Source organism: Triplophysa dalaica, chromosome 21 (genome assembly GCF_015846415.1).
Source record: "Triplophysa dalaica isolate WHDGS20190420 chromosome 21, ASM1584641v1, whole genome shotgun sequence".
NCBI lineage: Eukaryota > Metazoa > Chordata > Actinopteri > Cypriniformes > Nemacheilidae > Triplophysa > Triplophysa dalaica.
Window position 1 is genome coordinate 10,089,583 of NC_079562.1, and position 24,223 is coordinate 10,113,805.

The window sequence follows — 24,223 nt, forward strand, 5'->3', positions numbered from 1 at the left end:
TGGTAAAGATTAAAACTTTGTTTTGGCTGAACAAAAAAGCAACACAAGGTAACCTTAAATAACCCAAAAACAAGATCACAGTTTTTATTCAATTTTTTTATTTTTTGTGTATGAGGCTCTTGTTCAACTCATGATACCAGAATTGAAATCCGATCCTCGGCTTGAAGTTTGACTAGAATAGATACATTTTTGAGGGTTTATAAACCCAAGTTTTAACTTATTTACAAGAAACATGATGGGTTTGACAAACAAAGCAGCTAGACTCTGAAGATGATTATTGCAACTATGACTCCATATGGGAAGCTGACATTAAAAAAGTCTGAAAGAAGGTATGGATTTTAATCGACGTAGTCTTTTATCAGTCTGGTGCATTTATAAAGGTTGGATTAAAATGTGTTGGGCCAATATTGCAATCTCGCAACAGATTGATACAACATTTTCATATTGGACTGTTGTACCATCATCTTCCTGCTTTAAACAGGCTGGGAGAAGCCTGGTTTGTGGAGAGTATAGTTATTTCTTCTTGAAACACAAAGCAGTCGGTCTGTTAATGTTACTCATGCTAAATGGGCACACCCAATTTGTCCCCTATTGTCCTGGAATAATAATTACAAAATGAAAGGTGTGTTTTATACATGTTATCGAGCTATAGTTATAGAAGCAGTGTGCTATTTTTTGTAAGACATTGAACTAAAAATACCATTAACTTCTTTAAATGGTATTTTTGGCGCATTACTAAATAAAGACAATATTGAAATTTGGCTAATAAAAAATGAAATAAATAAATGAATCACTCTGATCAATACGAGTAAATGTGACAGGTGACATATTGTCTATAAAAGCATGATGCTGTTTTGTTTGTAGAATATTTGTTGTTAGAGTAAAAAAACTCTTACAACGAAAGACATCTGATAGTTTATGAGAGAAATTATGAAATTTCGATTTTCGCAATATACAAAAACAAATACTTGTTAATGATTTTTTTTTTTTCTGCTTTTGTTACATTAACTTATATCTCTCAAATTTGAGTAGTGAGAGATTTTGAAAGGATAATTGAATTATGTATAAAAGTGAAAACGTGTTGTTTTCTCTTATACAGTTTTGAATTTATGAAGTGTATTTTATAGCACAGTAGTTTTAATTTAATTTAAAAAAATCTTGTTGTTCATTCTCTCCTTTGCTTACTCCAGATTTAATCCTTCTAGTTGCATGGCCTTGTAAACTAATTGTACCGTTTATTGTGTTGACAAAATGTTTAAATGCTCTCCTACTTCTGAGTAGCTTTGGATAAAAGCGTCTGCCAAATGAATATATGTAAATGTAAAATGTAATTTGCAGAGGATAAACAAAACCGATTCAAAAACGTAAAGCAGTCTCTTATATTTCAGTAACATTGTGATTGTTCTGCATAACTGACAAAACAATAAAGCTTATATAAATGTACCTTTAATAGAAAGATACACATATATGTTCTGGTACAAAAATTCTAATAAATATGACAGTCTGTTCTTCCCACCAGTAGAGGGCGCACTTCCCCTAAAGTTTCGCCTGTAATCTGTCATTTCCGCAAACACTGTATTTGGTAGTTATGGTTACAACAAGAATTGCAGGTTAGTACAAATAATGACTTGTTTTACTCTGATTTGCTAGCGCTAACACTAAATTCAGATATAGCTTTATAAATCAACAGCTGCGGTTATACTGAAACTCAAATGGCTTCAGCTGCACAAGAAGAGTTTGAACTCGGCAAGAAAGATGAAGAGATGTGAGTCCTCTCAATATTTTCCCCGTTCATTTAGGTTTCCAGACTTAACGTAGATATCATGTTTTCTATTTTTTATAGTGGAAATTCGCGATTTAATGAATCTTTATTTCTGTAGATTGGAGAAAAGAGCATTATTGTTACAGCAGATGGAAGCACTGTATGAACAGCAGAAAGCTAAGAAGAAACAACAATGTCTGATGTCTCAAGCTGCACACAAGAGGAATGCTCAGATACTTCAGGTAAACTTTAAAGTGTTTATTAAACAATGCCCCTCTCTGTCTTAAAACTCTATTGTCATGAAGTCACATAATTTTAAAGGGGTTGAACTTTTCAGCATATGATCTCTAATTCTTTAGTTTAGTCTATTATAAGGTTTTAGTTAAACTATGTTGATTTTAATAAATGTTTACCGCTCACAAATTTGCTCATCTTTTGAAGTAAGTTGGAATTTTGAATAAATATGTGTGTTTTATGTGTGCTGTAGGACTTTGAGAATGTTGAAAAAAATCTTCATACAAGACAGCTCCTTCATCCGGATGTTATCCACCTCGAGGTATTGAACCCTACCTTCAGTGGCTACCTGTTTGTTGTTCATTATTACATTTTTGGATGCATATAGTCAAACAATGCATTTAAAGCTCTTTTTAGTATTACACGGAAGTAAATGTCTTAATCTTTTATCAGCATTTTCCATTTACTCACCATGAACATCGTTTTTTTAAATGAATTGGAAAAAGTTTTGTATCGTATGGGAATGATACTGCGCATGTCTGCTTTAGTTTAAATGCAGTATGAAATCTTTAACCTTCTCCGCATAGCATGTGAGGTAAGTAATGCAAAAATAAATATGAAAACCAAGCAATAAGCTGTGGTGATTCTTTTTGTATTATAGACTCGCTATTGGGCCTCAGTTGAACAGAAACTTCCAGAATGGGAGCAGTATTTGTTGGGTAAAGGACAGGCCCCAGTGAGTGAGACTGGAACATCATTTGGACAACAGAGACAGAGATCTGGACAACATCCCTCACCTGCACATGGCAGGGGTAAGCCCCCTCGACCCAAACCTAGATGCGGTCTGACATGTGACACTAAACTTTACAATTAAATAGATAGTCACGTTAGATTTTTTGTTGTTGAGGTATTATCAAATGTATCTGTTTATGAAGTAATCAAATGAGAAATGTTACCTGCAAGCTTAAGTCTCACGTGTACAGTAAATAATAAATGATTTAATAAATGCACATTAACATTACAATAGAATAGAAAATGTATATTCATGCATATTCCTTTTAAATTTCTATTTAGATCATTTTAATAAATAACATGTCCACAAGGGTGCAGTACTGACTTTTCTAACAATGGCATCATTTTGCCCTGCATAGAAATAAATGAATCATTTGAAATATCTGAAAATTCACAAAACTTTCCATTTTGTTTTATTCCAAACCTTCCTTCAATATTATTATTATTATAATTTTTGTTATCAATAATCATCATCATCATAATACCATAAATAATATTAAATTGCCTTTACAAAGAAAGTTTAAGTTTAATTGTTTTGTTTAACTAGAAAAGTAACAAAAAGGTGTGTATATACAGCTTGTCGCTGAATGCATTTTCCAAGAAAAAACATAAAAGGATTACTGAACACCATATTCAGATGATTAAATTAAGACTATAGTTAAACAAGCATTTAAAATTAGTGTCCAGTAAGTTATAAACTTCTGTAGGATAATATATTTAGCGTGAAGAACCATGCATTGTCGCTATGGCCCCTAAAGTACTATTAGATATCCAGCTAATCCAAAAAAGCTCCTTGCAAACGTAGACACACATTTGCAAATGCGGACAGCTTTTGAATCCTCTCAGTAACAATGAGGTCATGACTGCCATTACACAAAACCTCTCTGAGCACTTCAACTGGCTATACGATAATTGCTATTGTATTGTGTCTATTTTGAAGGGTCAGCCACTTAAAGTTCAGTTGAGTGTTAAGTTGAGTAGAACTTTCATGCATTTTTGTTATCTGATTAGGCTTGTTTTTATGCTTGTGGTTTTACGCGTTTCGGATGGGGATTAAGTGAATCAGGACGCAGCCGCATTTGCTGTCCACTACAACAGTTTTTAACATCTTCATTTTGATGTTGATGAAAATCTCTACATTACAATACTCGAAATTTGTCTTTACTTGTAAATAATGAGTTTCTATTTATTTCTCACTGTTGTTGTTTTTAGCACATCAAAGGCTATAATTTATATATTCACATTTTTCATATTATCTCACTGTCTTTCTTCTCTCTATGGAGGGAAAGATGGCAAACCCCAGCCCAGCCTAATTGGATGATCAAACCAGTGCAGGGTGACACGGAGTGGCGGCTTGACAAACGCGATCATCTGGATGGTCAGGGTTGAAGTGGTGGTGGTTGGCAGCTGCCCTTCCTCCTCAGCTGGGACTCTTGCCCCTGAGGTCAGGGTACCAGTCAGGGGTTTCAAATAGGGGGGGATGTAGACCACAGAAGGGTGGAGAATTCTGGTGGTGGGTGGAGGGCAAGACAGCAAATTATCCAAAAGGATTTTGAAGAGCACGATCTGGAGCCTTTCCAAATGACTAGCTCTGCATTATGTATTCTAATGGAGAAAGCCCTGAGGTGGATTGGCTACGGACACCACTGCCAACAGAGGCTGTCAGAGACCCAGCACAGGCCAAGGCCAAATGTTGTAGATGGGCTCGAGGCTTTAAACACCTGGAAATCAGCCAGATCTCCAGAATGATCTTATAAGCTAATAGAACAAAGTTCATTATCACCCTACATCTGTGTAACTCCAGACTGCACATGATAGTCCCGTTGTAATGGTAATATTAACCATTTTAAAAAGATTCATTTCACAATATTTTTGATATATGGATTTCTTAATATTAGGAAGTCTTCAACATATAAATTATAACATTTTCTCTTTACCGAAGCAAAGCATACTTGTCTTAGAAACACACCGCCCATTGCGCCCAAAAGTGCTTTTCACAACTAAAGATCTCACATACCATTGTAAATGTAGTGCACTTAAACACAAATAGCTTCTGCTCGGGAGACTGTTAGGGAATTCTCTCCATTCTTGAAACGACGATTCCAGCACTAAAGGACTCCTGATGTGTTTTTGTTCTGGCTAAGTTATACGTTTTATAAGGATTGATTTTGAGTTTTATTTTCTTCCTTCCCTCATAAGAACCATTCAATCCAAGTAGTCAAAACATCCACTCCATCATGGCATTTGAAGTATTTATGGGTGTCTGGTTGAGTAGTCGGCATGTGTTGGGCTGCAGCGGTATAACAGTGTTTATTGTCCACATAAGATGTGTATATTTAATACCAAACATCTGTTATTTTTACAGGGTTCGACCAGACTTCAAAACTGTGAATAAACCCACTATAAATGAGTAATTGACAAATTGCCCCTTATCAAATTTTGCATTCTAACCTGGTGTTTTGAAGAGAGCACTAGTTTAACAGCAGGATTTTGGTCTGAGTTAATTAAATCCCATCCACTGGGAAACAGGGAGTGGAGATTGTCCTAAAGGGGCATCCTGGGTCAAAAGATTAGCACCGGACATCCCAGATTTACTGCTCCTGCCAAACAATGAGACTGATTTCAGGTCAGACCTCAATAGAACAGATATCTATTGGAGGTCTGCTGATTAGATTTTTCTTCAGTCCATCTTTGGTCTAATCTAATGCATCATCCTTAATGCTTGTTAATGGTGCACTGAGATTGTCGAATCTGGAACAGATTGTTTTGAGTTCAGACCTTCGTCTCTACAGTGTCGAAGAGGGGACAGAAGGTCCCCTTCAGCTGTGTGGCCCGAAGCCTTCAAGACTGCTTCTGAATGGAGGTCATACCCGAGACTGACATTGATGTAATTCCGGCGAGGCAGAGTCCCCGTTCACCGCTACCATTCGGCTGCCTCCACACCTTAAAGCAATGAAGCTCCTTCTCTGAGCGTGCCCTTGACGATCAGGCCCAACGCTGCATGCCACTCAGGGCCTATAGTGGGGGCAGCTTGGGTAACGTCTGATCCCACGCATTTAGGAATGTGAATACGTACACACAAAGCTTGGCCTACTAACTGCGGTTGTAGATTGATTTGCTTGTTTTTGTGATTTTTCATCTGTCAGTTTACAGGTTGTCTCAGTTATTGTTTGAATGGATATTCACAGCCTGCCTACTCAAATTACACAACATATTGTCAGGTCGACCTTCTTTATCATTTTGGACTAAGTAAGTGTACGGAACACCATGCGGTCGCTTGGCCGAGTCTGTCTTTCCAGCGCCGTTACGTAGGAACGGGTCCAAAGAGCGCGAGCCCGACGCTCATTAACTTTCCCCTTGGCGCTCTACAATGCGTCTCGCGAGCGCTTTGTGCCAAGAAGCGAAGCTTCTCTTAACAAGTACTACAACTATCCCGCTCTTCTCCAACTGGGAGAGAAATAGCTTTCTAAAACGATGGATGGAGGACGGTTTAATTAGAATTTCATTTGGGCTAAACTGAGAGAAACGACGCGGTTAACATTTGGCGGATTTAATTGGGCCCTATTCTTCCTCGTCTGCTTAAAAATGCCGAAGCTACCCCCGTTAATCTTCCATTTACAATCAATTGAGTTGACCAAACAAAAGTCTGGGTCTTCTTTTCTTCCTGTCTCAACCGGGCTTTTGTCGCTCGTAAATGCCTCGATTTCGGCTGATCTCCGTCGTGTACATGCTCTCCGCCGTTGACAGTTCATTAATGCGCTCTTGTCCCTATAATCCCTCTCGCCGCGTAACATGTGCATGCAGTAATGAGCTCCCTTGTCAATTAACATGTTTCTAGAAGCAAAGCTGGTTGCTCAGACGTTTGAGAGGTAGGCTAAGTGCGGAAAAAGGCCAACGAGACTGCCTTTAGGTTGTTTTCTTCTCTGCAATCTTTTTGGGCGCTATGTAGACAAGATAGGCAGCTTTGCACAAAAGAGATTTTTGTACCCCACACAAACATGTCTTTTGGTGAGACCCGCCCCCACTGGTATTTTCCCAGACCTCTTCACCACCGTAAATGCTTTACTCTTTATCATTTTTTGAGGATGTCACATGGGATGTCCGTCCACACAGCATTCGTTTGTTAATTATTAGGCCAATACCTTAAAAAGTGTTTGAATTTAACTATTGAAGCAGTTGCATATAAACGAGTTCAAAATCAAATAATCTTCGGCACAATATTATATATTACACGATACAATAAAATAAAACTGATAATAAACAATCATTTTATATTCATTGGGAATTAGTAAAATAATCGATTCTTAATTTGATATTTTTTAGCCTACTTTATACATTTTTAAAAATATGCTACTTTTGTTGTAACAAAATTTATTTTTATAATAAAGTTGACATTTCTCACTAAACATGGTTTTATGTTTATGAAGTTTATGAATCCAATAACACAAATAGTAATTTGTAAAGCTCTCAAGACATGGTTATTCCTCTTGAAACATGATTTCTTGTTTTATAAAATCACGCCTGAATTGCACGTGGGACTATTTTTGGATGCAGATGAAGGAAATAAAAACACTTCTGTTCAAACACAATTTTAGATTCTTGCCACTAAGGAGGTGAATAGGCCAGTCAACTAGTAATATTAGTCTTCCTCTTGGTCCCAAGTCATGGACATAATTGCTAATTGGGCTGTAATTGGGAGACAGAGATTTGAGATCACGCGCTTGTCTCTCATCAAAATTTCTGTTAGCTTGTAAGGATAATATTGTTCCAGGATCGTGCGCAGAATACATTATTGTTTATTAAAGCTGCCACAATGTGGAGCAGTGTAGTCCATTTTCCACCTTCTGATGAACACGACTCGATGCGCCGAAGCTTCCCATGAGGCTCTTTAGTTGATTAACGTAATAGGCTTTCAAGAGTCCATGTTTTATCTGATAATTTGAGCCATTAAACTGAAGTCAAGAGGCGAAATCGTGTATCGAATGTCTAAATGAAACCACAGGCTTTGAACTCCACCAGGCATGTCATTATAAGCTTAGACTTTAAATGTGGACTGCATGGTTTTGTGTAATCGATCAATTGTTTGTAGATCTTAATTGTTTGAAATAAAGTTTATATTATAGATTTTGATGTTTGTGTATCTTATTACTGTACCATGTATGTTAGCCTACATATAGCTTTTAAAGATTATTATTAAAAAAATATGTTGACTCTATCTTAAGTCACAGTGTTCGATTATTTTAAAAGAGAAAAAAATAAACATACATTTAATTTTAACGATGGAAATAAAAATCTTTCAAAAAATGAAACATTTTGGATAATGTGAAAGTAAGCCATTTTCCAAATAAATACGACATTGTTGCAGTATTTATTTTATTTTAGCACATTTGCTTTACTGCGTCAACAATTGTCAAAATTACTAAACATTTCTTTTTACACATATGTTGCATTTATTTATAAAACGCTTTTGTTTAATCTATTCTACAAATAATTGCTTGATAGCGTTATATGGCAGAGTATTTATTAAATAATATTTTATTCTGCTTTATGTACAATTCCTCAGTGTTGTTGTTCTCCGTATTGTTTATCTTCGTCCATGTCGGTGGAAGATGATGAAGCAGTTGTCCATTTAAAAGCTGTTTTAGTTTTGGTGTCCTCTGGAAGAATCATTTCCGGCGGATAAACAATTGTTACTATCATGTAATTTCCGTATGTGCTTTTTTAGGTCAAAGTTCCGGCAGAAGCCTTTCCCGCATGTTCCACAGGTAAAGGGTTTCTTGTCATTGTGCGTGTGCATGTGAAACGTGAGGTTATAGACCTGATGGAAGGCTTTGCTACAAATTGAACATTTGTACTGTTTCTCGCCACTGTGCGTCAGTTTGTGATTCTTGTAATTCCCTGAAAATGAGGCAGAAAAAAACATGTAAATAAAAACATTTTCAACTGCAAGAAAAAAGACAGAAAGTTTTGTTCCCAGAAAAGGTCAACGGTTCACATTTAAGTTACATTTAACAGAAGATGTTCATTTCCAAGCCTTCCTTAATCAGCACTTTCCATGTTGAAATCAAGAAGATGTCAAACTCAGTTAATTTCAAAGCCGAAACAGTCGAGGACTGTCGACGTACAAAGAAGTGAAAGGTCTGTTTCTTGACCCATATGAAATGTACAAATCTTGTATGAGTAAGTTGTTATTAGAATGACAAATCCCATTTACATTGGTCTTAGACTCAAATAAGGCCTTGGTCATCCTAAAGTCGTATGCACAATAAATATAAGTTTATATTTATTGGTTAATAATTAAATCGCGCTATCGATTTTTTTGACCGTTTAACGTAGATGAATGTATACTGCTTACCTTTTTGATGAAAGCCCTTCCCACAAAATTCGCAGACGAATGGTTTGTAGCCTGCGTGAATTCGGATATGTGTGTTTAAAGTGGAGCTTCTGTTGAAGGCTTTTCCACACTGGTTACATTTGTGAGGTTTCTCCTGTGTACGAAAATCGTATGCATATTTAAGCATTTTTATTTATAAAATGTGCGAATTTGGTCAGTTATAAGAAATAGTGTTTTTCTGTACTCACCTGTGTATGAATAATTTTATGTCTACACAATGTGCTGGCCTGGCGAAAACCTTTCCCGCATACTTTACACACAAACGGTCTTGCACCTGTGTGTACCGGCATGTGACGCGTAAGGTTATAGTGCGCATTGAAAACCTGTAAAATAAAGGGGTTAGTAAATATCAGAAAAAATATTTTCTGCAACGGCTTAGTTGTAAATGTGTTTAGCACATAGCACATAGCACATAGGCTAGTGACAAATGCATGCGTTTACCTTTCCACAAACTTCGCACGTGAAGTTCTTGGGTTTCCCGTCCGCAGAACAGTTATTCGTTTTACTGTGCACTTTCACTCCGTTCTTTTCGGTCAAATTGTGATTTTCCCGAACTATCTGGTCCAGCTGTCCAGGCAGATGCTCTTTATGCGGGTATTGAGGTGTTGGGAATTTCTCGGGTGAGACGCATGCAAGTTTCGCGTTCTCCAGCAGCAACAGCTTCTGATGTGCGCTTATAGCTTGTGCTTGTGAGTTCGCGATTGCCGAGGAAAATAAATGTCCACTCAGTAGCTCGGACTGATGATAGGCAGTGTCCAGGTAATTGAAATAACACAACGATCCGTTGGTGGGCATGGTCAGCGCTTGATGTATAACCTGCGGTTTGATGACCCTGGTTCCTGGCAACACAGTGTGTTTTACGCCCGAATCCGTTTTGCCGCAGATGCCACAATTGGCTTTACACATCGCCGCTGAAGTGCATAGTGCTCCCCTGAAATTAACTTTCCAAAACTCAGAATAATTCATTAAAGCCTTGGCCTGTAGGTCGTAGCTGAACGGCTGTAATGGTATCATGCAGGGAATGGGAGTGCACAAGCCGACCGTCTTCTTCCCATCGGATCCCTCGACTCCCCTGCGCTGTTCATTGCCTCCTTTCGGTTCCGAAGTCTTGGACATGATTCTGTCAATTGAAAACGCCAGGGACTTGGGTGCAGCCGTGGCCCCGTTTCTGTCGTCTAGTCTCGGGGAGGACATCACTGCCTCCAGAGGGAGAGAACTCGTCATTTCTGCCGAACTTGGTGTGAGCATCGACCAGTCGCCCCGTCCTCTCCTGCTGAATTCCAGAGAAGCCAGGACACGCACCAGTTTAATAAGCACCTTGCTTTTACAATGTCTCCCATTTGCATTCAAATGGCCATCCCCAGAACAATAACATCCAGGGGTACCCGATTAATGCTCATTAACTAGTACACACAAAATTAACAGGACATTACAGAGCTCGTTAAGCAGAGAATAAGACAAAACCCCTCCCAGAGTCGATTCCTATTCAGCACTTGCGAAAATCTTACAGCAAACTTACGCCAAAGAGTCGATGTTGTAGTTTACCTTTTTCTCCAAAGCGCACAGCAGATGTATTGAAAGATAACTGCGTGACTGCTAGACTGTCACATTTTACGTGCAGACGTCCTCATCAGCGCGAGATCACTGTCTCGAGCACTTAGCTGACATCACTTGCTCTTGCTCTTATCAGGATGACAAGGAAACGCCATCACCAGAACTGTCCCCTTTCTTACCTCTCATTTATACACGGCCACGGGGGTGGTATGCATGACAGATACTACAGATTATTATTTAAGTTTCTTGCCCCAAATCGTCTGTCACACACCCACAGCACACTTCACATTTATGATCCATTGCAGATGGTGTGTTTTATAACACAGGAAATCACTATTATTATCATTATTATTATCATTATGTATTATTATTATTATTGTTGTTGTTGTTACTAGTGTTATAAGTGTTATATAGTTATAATAACAAGCTATTTTATATTTTTAGTCACAATAAATTGTAGGCTATATTTTTATTACAAATTATGCGTTATTGTTGAAATTTATTCGTTTATTATATCAATTGTGTTTTAATAGGGTTTTTCAGGGACGGTTAAACGTTGGCTACCCTTAACAGAAAAATGCTGGATTTTAATTTTTAAGGTTAATTTAACATAATCAACACATTATAAAGCTGTATGATTTTTTTTCATTCCTTCACCTGTCATAGAAAGTATTTATTTGTTTATTTGTCAGGAAACGCTAAGGAAGTGTGTTGCTCAGGTTGATTTAATAAAAAGGATTTGGAGACCGTCCGAGTTTCAATTTTCATTGCAAGTTGCTAATCCTTGTCGACGAAAATTGCTTTTCCATGCTGGTTTATACTTACTATTTGTCCAATTGAGAAGGTCCCATTTCCACCTGTTTAGAGAGCAGGTTGCGAGTGCAAAACCTCCCTCGGATCCTATTAAACGTTTTTCCTCCACCTATTCACAGGAACCAATTCTGCAGAGCGATTCAGAGTTCAGCCCCGCGAGAAGCAGCTCTTTCACTTTTAGCCACTAAAGCACTGCGTGGAACCTGGTTTTGTGTTTTTCTGAGATAAAGGGAAGGATTAAAAGAGGGAAGAAAAGACTTAGTCTGACCAGAGGTATACCACAAAATGAAGGAAAAAAACCTTTTAAAGCTGTATAAAAAGTTTGCTGGAATCCAGAGTTTTGTGTAGCCTACTTGCTACAATGACCAGTCACCCTCTCGTCTTTTTAAGAGGGCTAGCTTGAATTCATTTGTTTGTAGGCGACGTCACCTGAGACTCACAACAAATTATTACAAAAACGATTAATTTCTGGATATTTTGGCTTTATATTTTGGTTTATAGACATGAGTAGATATACTTACTTCTGCAAGAATGTGCATATGACAGCCAGTTACCTTTTTTGTCTACATTTTTGGGGGTCTTTTTTTTAACAATTGATTTAATTGATTTGATTAAACCCACATCACTTGTGTGTTGTGGAATTGTGCACTGATCCAGTGAGATTAGTTTTGTGGAATCTTTTTAACACTTAGCTCATGCAAGCTGCAAAATGGATGTTTATTTGTCTCAGTTGCTTAATGTCTAATTTGATGTGGTTTAGTGGTTAATTTAGTGTTTACTGATTACCTTATTTACTCTCATCATGTATTTCTTTCGGAGAAACAAAACAAGCAATAAGGAGTTCCCAGTTACGCACACCTGGTCGGGAGGGCTTTAAACGGGTTCCACTAATTCTAATCATATGTAAATGATCTAACTCTAATTTGAGTTTATTCAGCCACAATTACCGGCTTGTCCACACAATAAACATTGATCCTATTGCTGTAAACTCAATCCGCTAACACGTTGTGAAATTAGCTCAAATTCCCATTTAAAGACGCGCTTCTCTTCAGCAAGCAGGAGGCAAAAGACGGAGCAGAATTTACATGACAAATTACTTGTGTATTAGGCTATATCGCGTATAGAAATAAAGAACTTTGTAAAAGGAATAAACGGGCAAATGACCACAACCTAAATATAAACAGTTTCTGTATTTTGAACTATTTCATTTATACCGTTTTTTAATCGAAATAAAAATCCAAAGGTATTTACAAATAAATTAATTCATCAAAGTGCACAGTTTAGTTTTTTTACTATGATGCGCATTTTGCCTATTTTTCCGTATATTCTTTATTTATTTTACAGACCCACTCTGATAATGGCATTGTTATTACATATATTTACAATTATATTTACTTGTAATATTTACAACAAATACCCTGTAATGCAAAGTGTTGTCCTGCAGCGCTCAGTATTCTTAGACTAATTACTGAATGCTCATTATTTGCAAACAGGCAATTTTATGTGACCTCTTATAATTAAAACAAACTTTGATATTTTATAGATTCAATTTTTACATTTAATAAGAGTTTTAGTGATAGCTTGTAAATGATACAAGTTACCATGAAATAGGCTAATTGAAAAGCTTGTGTCCAACGCCAATGTGTTTTGCTTACTGATAATGGTGACACCTGTGAAATTAGCATCATTTTAATTCCATGTAATCTTGAGGAGGACATGAGGAGGAAGTGATGTAACATTTAATTGTAAGACTTGCAGAACAGGAGAGATAAATAGATGTTCAGTAATATGCTACCACACCTCCCCAGACACATTCTGCGACACATTGCAGCAGGGATCCCACCCTTAGGTGTATTAAGGGACAAAGTCAATGGGGAGCTCTAAATCCATCTGTTCTGAGAACGGTGAGACTCAGGATGAAAAATCCATTTTAATAATTTTCGCTCTGATCTGAGGAGACATTTAGGAGTGAAGAATCATTAATTAGTTATCTTCTAAAAGTCATAAGTGTAGTTAAAGAAATCTTTAAAAATACTGTTTTTAACAATAACCCATAGACAGTTCACCCAAAAATATAGATTGTTTTTTCATTTTTTAACCCTGATGTGGATAAAAATTTCTGTGGAACATAAAGGAAGACAATGTCTCAGTGGTTTTGTGTCCAAACAATGGAAGTCAATAGGAGCCAATGTTGTTTGTTTACCAATGTTCCTCAAAATATCTTCTTTTGTGTTCTGCAAAAGAAATAATGTCATACGTGTTTGAAATGACAAGAGGGTGAGTAAATGATGAAAGAATTTTCATTTTTGGATGAACTTTTCCTCGAAGCGTTGCAAATAATGTAAAATTATGAATGTATACAAATAAGTATATGTTTACATTTTAGCTTATCCAAAAATAAATTTTAGTGCTTGATGAAATATTTTAAAATGAATAGTGTTTTATAAATGTTGGGTGAGCCTAAGATGCATGAAAGATACATGCGTGTTTTTTTAAAGGTCAGATGCCATCATTACCATTTTAAAGTTGATAACTTGTTATTACAGAGGATGTGGGGGGGAGGGGATTTAGATAATTGTCAATTAAGTCCATATGACAAGTAACATAACATAATTTAGAATGTACTTCATTGATTTTCTATTTTTAAGTGAATACTGTCACCCTGAATCATATTATAAATCACCAAGTAAACTTTTCTTTTGCTCTTCAGCACATCAACAAAACACTATTTTCTGTTGACTCTGCATAGCATCAAAACAAACATGCACTTCAAAAGTAGCTGTCAAAGTTTTTGCACAAAGCAAAAACAATGACCAAATAAAAAAGCTGTTGTGTTTACAAGTTGCTGCCGACTGCAAAAAGTGGCTGTTTTAATACAGCCTTGAGTGAGTTCTTTTGTCAGCCAGGACTTCTGTCCTGAAGCCTGCCTGCATTCCAGCAGCCGTCAAATCCTCTGTTTCTCACCTGCCCTTTCTCCAGTGCTCACCTCACTGCCTGTCCAATCACCTCTCTTCAACATCCCAGAACACACACACACACACTCACATCTGCACATACATAACATTTACATGGTCACTGTATTTTCTCAATAGCTTTTTGTGATGGTGCAGTATTCTCATAGTCATACAGAACTCTGTATCTAGTGCATGCTCTCTTAGCCAGCTCTTTTCTCTTTTAAATTGTCTTTTAGTGCACCTTTCTTCTCCATTTTCCTTTTCAAGTCGTAACGTTCTTTCAAGTGCCGAGTGAACCACTTTTGCTCCAGCTTATTCGAACGGCCTCTATTTTTCTGACCCTTGTCGGTGTTCTCCATAATGTCAGCTCTGAATGGCGCAGTGGTTTCCAAAGCGAGGTGGGGGGGACTCGACAGCACCTTTGATGCTCCGAGCAAAAGGTTTGAATGCTTTTTCCAGAACAATCACACGGGAGGCTGACAAAGCTGTGGGTGGAGGGCAACCTGAGTAACCCTACTTCACCTTCCTATTCACTATTCACGTCCCTCATCTGTCCACCAAATTAAATATGGTCCACAAAATGGACAAGGGAATGTCCCCTCCGGTGTTTCAGGGACGGTGGAGACCTCGGGATACAGACGATGGTCTTGTGAGTAAGGCTGGGCATTACCATATTCACTTCAGGCCAGAACAGGTGGGTATGCGAACAATGTGAATGAGGGAGATATGGGGTTCGGGGGACTTGATTGGTTGTGCAGGAGGTGAGCTCATTGCTCTCAAGGGCCTGATTATCCACTTCAAACTTATTTGAAGCATATTTGTGGTTCTTTGTTAAGATGCCTTAAGGTATCAGACTCGCATGGCATTCAGATTTTTCAATTTTGTTTTTCATGGTTGCAAATATTTATTTACTGTTTCCTCATGTGCTGAGCGTGATATATTATGAAATTTCCATCTTAAAGTACTTTCTATTTGATTTACACCTTTCTAAAGTGTTACAAGAAAACCGTCCATAATGAACTATTAAAGATCACCAGTGCAGAAGAATACTCGGTTTCAGTTTATTTTCTAAGTTTCCATATGACGTTTTACGAGGGTAACTCATATGCAAATATCAACCTTAAAATGACAAAATCCAGTATTTTTTCAAAGGTTTCACCATACCGATGGGTCAAGTGTCAATATTTGGTGGTTTAAACAGTCTCTATACGTTCTAATGCATTGTTTGTGTGTGTTTTCAATGCATGATTCCATAGTCAGGTACATCCAAAATGGTCCATATTTGGGAACATGAAAATTAAAATATAGTAACAATATTATGTTCTATGCTCATTTTAATTCACAGAAATTGTGAGAAAAAGTATGCTGTTTCAAAAACGTGCATGCTTTTGTGACACATCCATAATGCATTAATTTTTCCCTCTTTTAAAATAGAAAACTTGTGCTTAGACTGACATTTTTCTGATATCTGCACTCTGTCAGCAGGGGTTTCATAAAATATAAATAGATGGTTCAATATATTAAATACATCTGAAAATGTATATAGCAAGTTTCGAGTGTCACATATATTAAGCTGGAATTGCCAAGGATGTGTTTTTGAATTGGATGAATTGAAAGGACAGAAAGGACTGGTGCTAGCTGACCAGGTTTTAAATATGAATACTAATTATAACATCAGCATGTAATTGGATCTTCATATGTGTTAATGGAAAATTCCTAGCTTGCACTCAGGCTGTTTGAAACACATCAACCCAAAAGCACAGATAAGATTGCGATAAGGCACTGTAAAATCTCATCATAAGCCTATTTACAGGGCCAGATATGACACACTTTATCCTCTCAGCCATTTCTGATTAAAGCAGGATGATCATCTGATCATCATCTTCATCTCTATCGCTCAGACTCTGACGACGCTCCCATGAGCCGAACATAATGTGAGATTGCTTTAAACATTAAGCTATTCATTTCGCGGAAAAGATCCAAAAATAATCAGGCCCGTTGTTCCCCTTCTAATGCAGAGATGACGGTTGTGGTTGGGCTTAAAAAACATAAGAGGCTTTAAATCGTCCTTGTTCAAGTGATATGACATCTACCTGTTTACTTAGAGGGTTTACTTGGAGATGCAAGCTGGCACCCAATCCCCCAATACGCGCGCGTTTGCGTTTCTGAGAACAGTGAGAGTCATGCTTGTGTCATCACACAGACATCTGTTCCGCCACGCGGAGTGAAACTACACACCGTGGGCCGCGAATCGAAACGTTTAAATCTAAAACAATGTTGACACAAATGTAATCTTTCACTGTTTTGTCTGCGTATCAGTGTTTGCAATTTCTGTTTTTCATTTGCCGCAGCATTCATTCGGAGGTCACACGCTGTGCTTGAGGTCGCCTCCTCGTCTCCAAACTCCTCTCCCGCGCAGATGCGAGTGTGAACCTGGGGCCAGTTCTTGTTGCGACGGTCAATTGTAGAATCTTTTATTTGGATACACTTATCATTCCTATTTCCTAACCTGATTGAGGCTTAAAAGCCAAAGCAGCTCAGATCGTGCCAGAATAAATCTCCTTGCCTATTAATCTGTCGCCGGGACCTCTCCCTCTCAAAATTGTTGCACTGCGGCAGGATTTATGAGGAAATTAAATGTCTGATACCGAGCCGACTCTTCTGGCACTCGGTGCACGGAGACGGAACATTTCCTTCTTTCTCTGTTCATTACGCAGAAATCAGAGCGAGAGTGCCACCTCGGAGAAAGCGTACATTCCCACAATTAGGTCACAGCGGCAGGCCACGGGAACATACTCTAACCGTGGGTCTGTCTCATTTGTCTTTCCCTGCCCTGTGCCCCTGCGCCGAAGAACAGACCAAATTGTATCTGTGGGTTCGGATCGGAACGAGCAAAGAGATGAAAAGGCAATTTCCATCTAGTTAAAGCTTTTCCATTCTTTTCTCTTGCTCTGGGTGATGCATTATTGGCCATAGCAGCTGCTCCAGGGGGTTAAATGAAACACTTCACCTTAGTTATGCTTAACAATGTTTCAATAGCCAGTAGTACATACAATGTCATTTAATAAGATGACTAGTTAAATGGAATGACATATTACACAATTTTCAGGCGTGTCATCTTAATGCAACATATATGTATATCATTGCAATATACACTGTGGCCTTTATTTGAAAGAGATAGTTTTCAATTATTTCTATACAATTAGATGGTGTTGTTTTACTGTCGAAGCTTTGTTGTTTTCAAGATTTGTTTTCAAGCAAGCTATAAAATAATTAATATATTCAATCCTTCTTTAAATTGTCTCAGTATTATTATCTAATCCCTTGTATAATACATATTGTCTTGAAGGCCAGACAGATTTGTTTTGGAAATCTTTTATGAAGAACATTAATCTGGTTCAGAAGATCTGCCCCAGGACTGCTCTATGTCATCTTTGCCAAATCTTCTGTCTCGCATCATCTCTGAAAATGAGCTATGACTTAATCCCAAAATGTTAATCTCTGATTTTTTCTGGATGTGCAGTGTGGGTTTCTATTGAAGTATCGTATTATGATGTTTAAAAATACTTAAACAATGCAGATTGTGTTACTTCAATTACTTTATGATTTATTGAAATTCCTCTTCATGGATATGTTGTGGTCTGGGAAATAAAAACAAACCTACAGATGTCTTAGACCTTGACAGTGGTACAATTGCCTTGACTTCAACCATGTGATCTTTATTATTAGTATAATTCCTGAAGAACACATGAGATATTCAAAGAGTTTTTATTTTTTATTTTGTGTAAGTCTGGATTCTTGCATTTCAACTGTGAGTGTACATAATGCAAACGCAATATGAATCCACCAGTTACTTTCCACAAAATCAAAAGCTTTTGGATCATTTTTTCTGACAACTGGGACATGCATCTACTGCACAGAGGGGAATAAAAAGCAATATATACACAAAACAACAGTGTCAATGATGGAAACTGGCAAGCGTTTAGAGGCTACTGAATTAGAAGGATGTTTTAAAATAAGACTGAAGGGTACAAACAAATCACTTTCTTGCCAGTTTGTTCCATATACAGAATAAATATGATTTTTAACATTTTTCTTTTATAAATGCCTTAAAAACATAAAAATGCTGACGTCAATTAAAGTATTACTCAAATAAGATATGGGAATATATTGCATCTCTAAACTACACCTACAAACATGTCACCTCTCCTATAACTCATTAAAAAGTGTCCTAAATATTTCAAGTGGAAAAAGCACATTGTTCATTATTGACTTTTTGTGGTAGTAAACTGAATATATAAACATCTGAACAAGTCAATACAGTCATGTCAGTTTTTCTACACTTTGTTGGAAACAATAGGTCTTTGCACAGTTATGTACCCATAATGTACAATACGTTTAAGAAGCAGCAAACAGATTTACATGAAACAGGGAAACAACAAGCATTATTTCTTTACCTTCTCACACAACATCGTTTACATATGATACTTCATATTGCTTAAAAACATTTAGTAATGAATTTGAGACATTTTTACTTTTCCCCCAAAGAACATCAAACAGCGTAAATTAATTTTAATTTAACAAAACTTAAGGTTAATATACCATATTTTATATTATGTTTTATAATCCAATCTTAATTGTGTTAAATATATATTTTCGCTTCATCATTTTAATTTAAGTTGGTCCCTTGTTTGTCATTAAACATGACGTTTACATCCAGACATGTACAAGTGATGGACAGAAGTGTACATGCATCAATATTGGCCACTATAAACATGGCTGACTGAATTGTCCTGTCTCGGTAAGGATCTAGTCATCGTCCTCATCGCTGTCTTTCATGGATATTCCCTGCATCCCGCCCTCTCTAACAGATGCTGTAGCCTCTTCAAGAATCAGTCTGTTTCTCACCGTCTCATACATCTTGCTGTTCAGGGTAGAGTCCAACACGCCTTGTAGTCGAAAATCACGATACTTTTTCTGCAAGATCGGAGTATATCGTGGGAATAGTTATAGAAATAAAAGAAGACTTTCAATACATGATATTATCACACAAATTTGTTATTTTACAAATGTATGTACTTGGGTGACCATTACTTAGAATAGAGGGTATGCATTGACATCACTTTCACACGTGAAAACGCCGGGACACGCCCCCTTGAGTGACAGGACAGGTTCCCTTGAGTGGTAAAACACGCAGCAAAATGGCTGCTTTCAATAGGAGAAACCGGGACTAAAACACACAATTATTCGCTGAACTTAAAAGCAGTTGGACTCAATGGTTGTCCTTACGACTTGCAAAGGATCCAGTTGTCCTTGGACACTAATATGTTGCACGGAATTACTTTTCCTGATATTGTATGCAGCCATTTTGCCTGGAGCGTTTTGCCACTCAATATAAAGCAATGAAACACTGGGTTACCTGCATTATGATCTGTAAATCTTGGTCAAAAGACAGACTTTTCTCAGATGACTGCCCGTGATAACGAGTGATCTAATTCCTGACTTCATACTCGACTAACATAAAAACCCTGTCTGTGAGATACATCTGCAAACGCCATATGATCGCACAGAAATAAATGTGTTATGCCATACTATGAAATCCTGTTGATCTTGCTAAAAAACTGAGCAAACCGGAGACTTCTTTCACTTGGCTTCTCTTATTCTGACTGGCTGGTATGTGTGTTTTCATAGCTCGTGTTTACAAGTACATGTAGTGCTACAATTTCTTCAGGCACATTTTCGTGCAGTGTTGAATCTATAGCAGCTGTATCTATTACATCCATCCATCCATTAATCTTCATTGTTAGTGGTCATTGATGCTCATGTATTTACCTTTACAATTCTGATGAGAATTTTTAGCTGATACAGATGCAACTGCAGGTCCATACGGTCTGTTAGCCAGGTGCCCAAGAGATTCATTGTGCTGGTGTACCATTGCTGAAACACAAATACATTGTTCTCCAGCAAAGACAGACACACATATATATACTGCCACACACAGAACACACATTTACACACAACACAAAACACAAGCGCAGGTAGTGGTTGTAGTAGTAGAAATAGTAAAAAAGGTTAAAAAACACCAATATAAGATTATTCGAAGACCCTAAGAGGCATCCAATATACCCACCAACCTGATCTATTGCATCTTGAAATCAACCAGACATCAAGGAAGAGGTGCATTCTATTGGTACACTGTAACATTTTTGTTTTTTAGAGAGACGGTATCAAACAATGTTTCTCAGGCATATGGATTTGCTTTCCTTTATCTCAGGGGTAAGAGCATTGCGTTAACAACGTAAGGCTGTGGGTTCGTGGGATACTCAGAAACAAATGTATAGAATAATGCAATGTAAGTCGCTTCGGATAAAAGTAAATGTAATATGGATAAAGGGGTGTAAATGAAAGAGGTCCCAATACTCTGCCTTGGAGGACGTTCTTCTGTCACAGGCATGATCCTCAACAAAACCTCTCCCTGTCTCCATAGCTCCACCCAGAAATGGCTAATTGACAGTTTCAGATCTCGTCAGCTGTCTACTTTTCTGCTTTTGGACATTGATCATTAGAGATGTTGCCCAAGTTTCCACAATTCTGCCCATAGCCTAGGTTCCGCCTTTACTTCAAAGTGTGGCACTTTCTGTCACATTGAGAGAGAAACACCCATCATTCCAAGGGGAGATGTTGTCTTTACTGCAGTCACCATGAGCTGGCTAATGTAACAGTGGCTTTGGGTCTTTTAGTCTTCTCATTTCTTTACTTTCCCTTGGCATCTACAATTTGGGCTTAATTTCTTCTCAGTGAAAATAACTGAACTCAAAGCACCTTGTAAATTGCCACAGTGTCTTGCTTTTGGGCTTCAGATGCTGGGCCGTGGGGAGAATCTTGTCTAAAGTCTAATTGATTAGTTATGATCGAGCTGGGCTGATGGTAATTTGAGCTGACTGAGTCTCAATGGTTTGGAAGAGGAGCAAATCGAGCCGGAGACGAAAGAGGAACTGCAGCACACTTGACAGTATCAATATGAGGTCTCATCCGTGTCATCATCTAACTGAATGTTTAATCAATTATTTATGCACAAGAGCCTAATGAAAATACAACATTTACTGTTTACGAACAAACAATGAATAATGTTACCAGGGATCTGGGGCATTATGGACCCAATTTGGTTAGAAGGGGCACTAGTAGGACGTCCAAAATTGTCTTACTTTTGTAACATTAAACAACTTGCTAAAGCACTCATGCCATAGGACACAGTCTCTTTTAACACGCAATATTAAAGCCTGAAGCTCAATGTCATTTGGTTGCCCTTTAATCATTTTTTGACAATAAGGTGTGTTCAAACAGATCCATTTCAGGAGTTTCATCAGAAGTGGTAAGTGAATCAGATCTTGGTGATGCTCTGTGAGGGATGGTGCTCTGTGCCTGTGAAAGATCGGGCAGCCGGGCCGCGATGGACCCCCACAGGGAGGCCAGACCTGGAGCAACTGCTCTCTCTCACACTCACTCTTTCTTCCCATACTCACTGTGTATGTCCGACATTTGTTGCTCTCTGCCCTTCATCTGATATCTCTTTTAGCAATTTAATGATTTTCTTTGACACATGTGATTATTACTCTTTAATTCCTTGGTGCAAACTGTATTATAGTCAGCATATATTTTACATATCTCGGCAGTCTTTCTGAAACCTTGTATCTCCATATTTTGTGATTGTATTTCTTGTCATAAATCATCATTATTGGTCACCTTTTTGTTTGACACTGGGTTTGGCAAATATTTAACCAGTAAAGAGTATTATAAAGTGATAGTCAACTTTAATAGCACTAGATTTATTCATTAAAAAAGTAAGTGTTTTACCATTTCCTGAAAAACTGCATATTTGGAAATCAAAAGATTCAGAAGGACCGCTTTGACATACCAATACAGTAGTGGCAAAAAAGAGACGTTCAACTTTGACGTCTTTCCTTCTTTATTCAAATATATGGTAAAGAATGTATGTTAAATGTATTAAAAATTTAAAAGTTGTACAGTATGTGCACTGTGTAGTTTTGTTTGGAGAGTAAACTGAAGGTCAACTTTGAGAAAAATTTAAGGAGACTTGACAAAAAATCAACAAAGCCTAATGAGTCAAGACCCAAGAAAATAATTGCTGTATAGTCTAAAACAAGAGATGATAAACAAAATATTAATAATTGATCAAAAAACAGTCAATGTATGCCGTTTGTTATTCTATGTATTTTTTTGTTCAGGTATATTGCATAATCCCTGACACTCTGCAGTTTTTCTTTTTATCCAAATATATTCCTAAACCAAGCTCATATTTTGATGGTTTCATTAAACCTAAGGGAGAATTTAAAGCAAATATTGTACAAACAGACTCTCCAGACACCACTTTTTGCCACTACTGTATCTCTTTGTATTATCTTTAATGAGTAAATTTCATGCTTCTGTTAATGCTCAAAAAGACTCATTATCAAGAAGTTTAGTAAAAATGGCTACTATTATCAATTTATGTAAAGTCCTTATAAAAAAAAACTAACTTCTTACCTTTCTACCTCTTTCAGGCCTGAATGTGAGCATCTGATCACATATACATCAATCTAAGTCAAGCAACAAAGCTTAAAAAGGTTGTGATACGTCAATATTTCAAATCAAACTGCTGAGACTCGGCCACTAGGACCGTGTCCTCTCTGGCCTTGGTTGTGAAATGAACAGTGCTGGCAGTGGGACATTGTTCTGCTGTCATCTGAGAAACAGAAGATTCTCCCAGAGCGTATTATGTACTGTGACGCTTTTTGGATATTGAGCAGCGGGAAGCTGGCAATAGCTGCTAGCCAAAACAGGAGTATAATGACTCTGAATGCATAATGAAAGAAGCGGATACGGCAAAAAAAAAATATCTGTGATCATCTAACGAGATCCATCTGATATTGGAAAGCGCAAATGCTGTGCGTGTCTGCGTGTATGTGTTGGGTTATCGTTACTGATACAACACACGTGAACATCTGCAGGGTCTCCACACCTCTAGTGGGGAGCGCTGAAAGGCTGGGCGACCTCCTGCCCCCTGCCACACCACGCACATGCACACACGCGAAAAACCCAAGCTCCTAAGCTCGTGTTCACACTCTCATCTTTGACATGTTACAGGAAGCCATAGCGCCTAGCAGGGGGGCAACAAACAGAATTCAGTGTAAGGTTGCACATCCATCCACCCCCGTCACAGACGCACACACACTCGCGACTCTCTTTTATCGAATCTTAAAACACCTGAAGGCTAGCGGCTCTTGTGTGAGATATAGTAGAAAGAACGGGCTGGCGAGGGCCAGGCTCGCAAGAAACACACTCTTACAAAAGCAGGAATGCTGAGGAGGGGGCGGGGGTCTCGGTTGGGGGTACGGGGGGATTACAAGCAACCTGTGACTCTGCCTCTTTCTGCCCTTGCTGGTGGTAGAGGCTCTATATGTATGTGTGTGTGTGAGCAGGCCTGCTCTCTGAGGCCTAGGCTGCTTGAGAAGCACTCCTGCTGGGACCCAGCTGTGTCTGCAATTAGCAGTAGGGATGGAATGATGATGGCTTCTAGCGCTGATGTTAATGCAAAGCGACAGGCTGGTAGAGATGAAAACAGTAAGAGAGTACAAGAGAGTGGGGCTGTTGCGACTTAACTCCACTGTGTAATACTTTCATTGCTTTTCAATGTGTGAAACTACTTAAGAGTATGTTTAC

The 24,223-nt window shown here is 37.9% G+C and overlaps 3 protein-coding genes across 11 annotated transcripts in view; 1 reads left to right on the plus strand and 2 right to left on the minus strand.

Moving 5' to 3' along the window:
- Positions 1-1,565: 1,565 nt before the first annotated feature.
- On the plus strand, positions 1,566-8,594 carry cep15 (centrosomal protein 15). Of its 5 annotated transcripts, XR_008904954.1 has the most exons (6): positions 1,574-1,765; positions 1,881-2,004; positions 2,250-2,318; positions 2,658-2,808; positions 4,072-4,232; positions 5,154-7,789. XR_008904954.1 is itself a non-coding variant. In XM_056734176.1 (5 exons), the coding sequence occupies exons 2-5, from the start codon at positions 1,713-1,715 to the stop codon at positions 2,868-2,870; spliced, it is 459 nt and encodes a 152-aa protein (XP_056590154.1). In that variant the 5' UTR covers positions 1,566-1,610; positions 1,675-1,712; the 3' UTR covers positions 2,871-4,029. The 5 variants fall into 5 exon arrangements, 4 of the variants coding, with proteins under 4 accessions (XP_056590154.1, XP_056590157.1, XP_056590158.1 ...); XM_056734176.1 differs by lacking the exons at positions 4,072-4,232; positions 5,154-7,789 and having other exon boundaries at positions 1,566-1,610; positions 1,675-1,765; positions 2,658-4,029; XM_056734179.1 differs by lacking the exons at positions 4,072-4,232; positions 5,154-7,789 and adding an exon at positions 8,514-8,594.
- Positions 8,320-10,762, minus strand: fezf2 (FEZ family zinc finger 2). Its single transcript, XM_056734175.1, has 5 exons — positions 10,728-10,762; positions 9,624-10,452; positions 9,371-9,505; positions 9,144-9,276; positions 8,320-8,686 (listed from the first exon to the last, which is right to left on the minus strand). Exons 2-5 carry the CDS (start codon positions 10,428-10,430, stop codon positions 8,430-8,432), a joined length of 1,332 nt encoding a protein of 443 aa, XP_056590153.1. The 5' UTR covers positions 10,431-10,452; positions 10,728-10,762; the 3' UTR covers positions 8,320-8,429.
- A 7,503-nt stretch (positions 10,763-18,265) lies between these two features.
- Positions 18,266-24,223, minus strand: part of cadpsa (Ca2+-dependent activator protein for secretion a) — a 94,859-nt gene continuing 88,901 nt past the window's right edge. For all 5 annotated transcript variants that reach the window (XM_056734237.1, XM_056734236.1, XM_056734235.1 and 2 more), the window contains 2 exons: positions 20,336-20,440; positions 18,266-19,480 (listed from right to left, as the gene is read on the minus strand). In XM_056734237.1, coding sequence (XP_056590215.1) covers positions 19,313-19,480; positions 20,336-20,440 — 273 coding nt within the window. In that variant the 3' untranslated portion in view covers positions 18,266-19,312. The remainder of the gene's footprint in view (positions 19,481-20,335; positions 20,441-24,223) is intronic.

Excerpts from the sequence above, each read along its gene's own strand:
- cep15 (XM_056734176.1), top strand. The coding sequence starts at position 1,713 with ATGGCTTCAGCTGCACAAGAAGAGTTTGAACTCGGCAAGAAAGATGAA. Across the intron at positions 2,005-2,249 it reads GGAATGCTCAGATACTTCAG|GACTTTGAGAATGTTGAAAA; the intron begins GTAAACTTTAAA and ends TGTGTGCTGTAG. Across the intron at positions 2,319-2,657 it reads CGGATGTTATCCACCTCGAG|ACTCGCTATTGGGCCTCAGT; the intron begins GTATTGAACCCT and ends TTTGTATTATAG.
- fezf2 (XM_056734175.1), bottom strand. The coding sequence starts at position 10,430 with ATGCTCACACCAAGTTCGGCAGAAATGACGAGTTCTCTCCCTCTGGAG. Across the intron at positions 9,506-9,623 it reads CGTGCGAAGTTTGTGGAAAG|GTTTTCAATGCGCACTATAA; the intron begins GTAAACGCATGC and ends TTTATTTTACAG. Across the intron at positions 8,687-9,143 it reads GAAGGGCTTTCATCAAAAAG|GGAATTACAAGAATCACAAA; the intron begins GTAAGCAGTATA and ends CCTCATTTTCAG.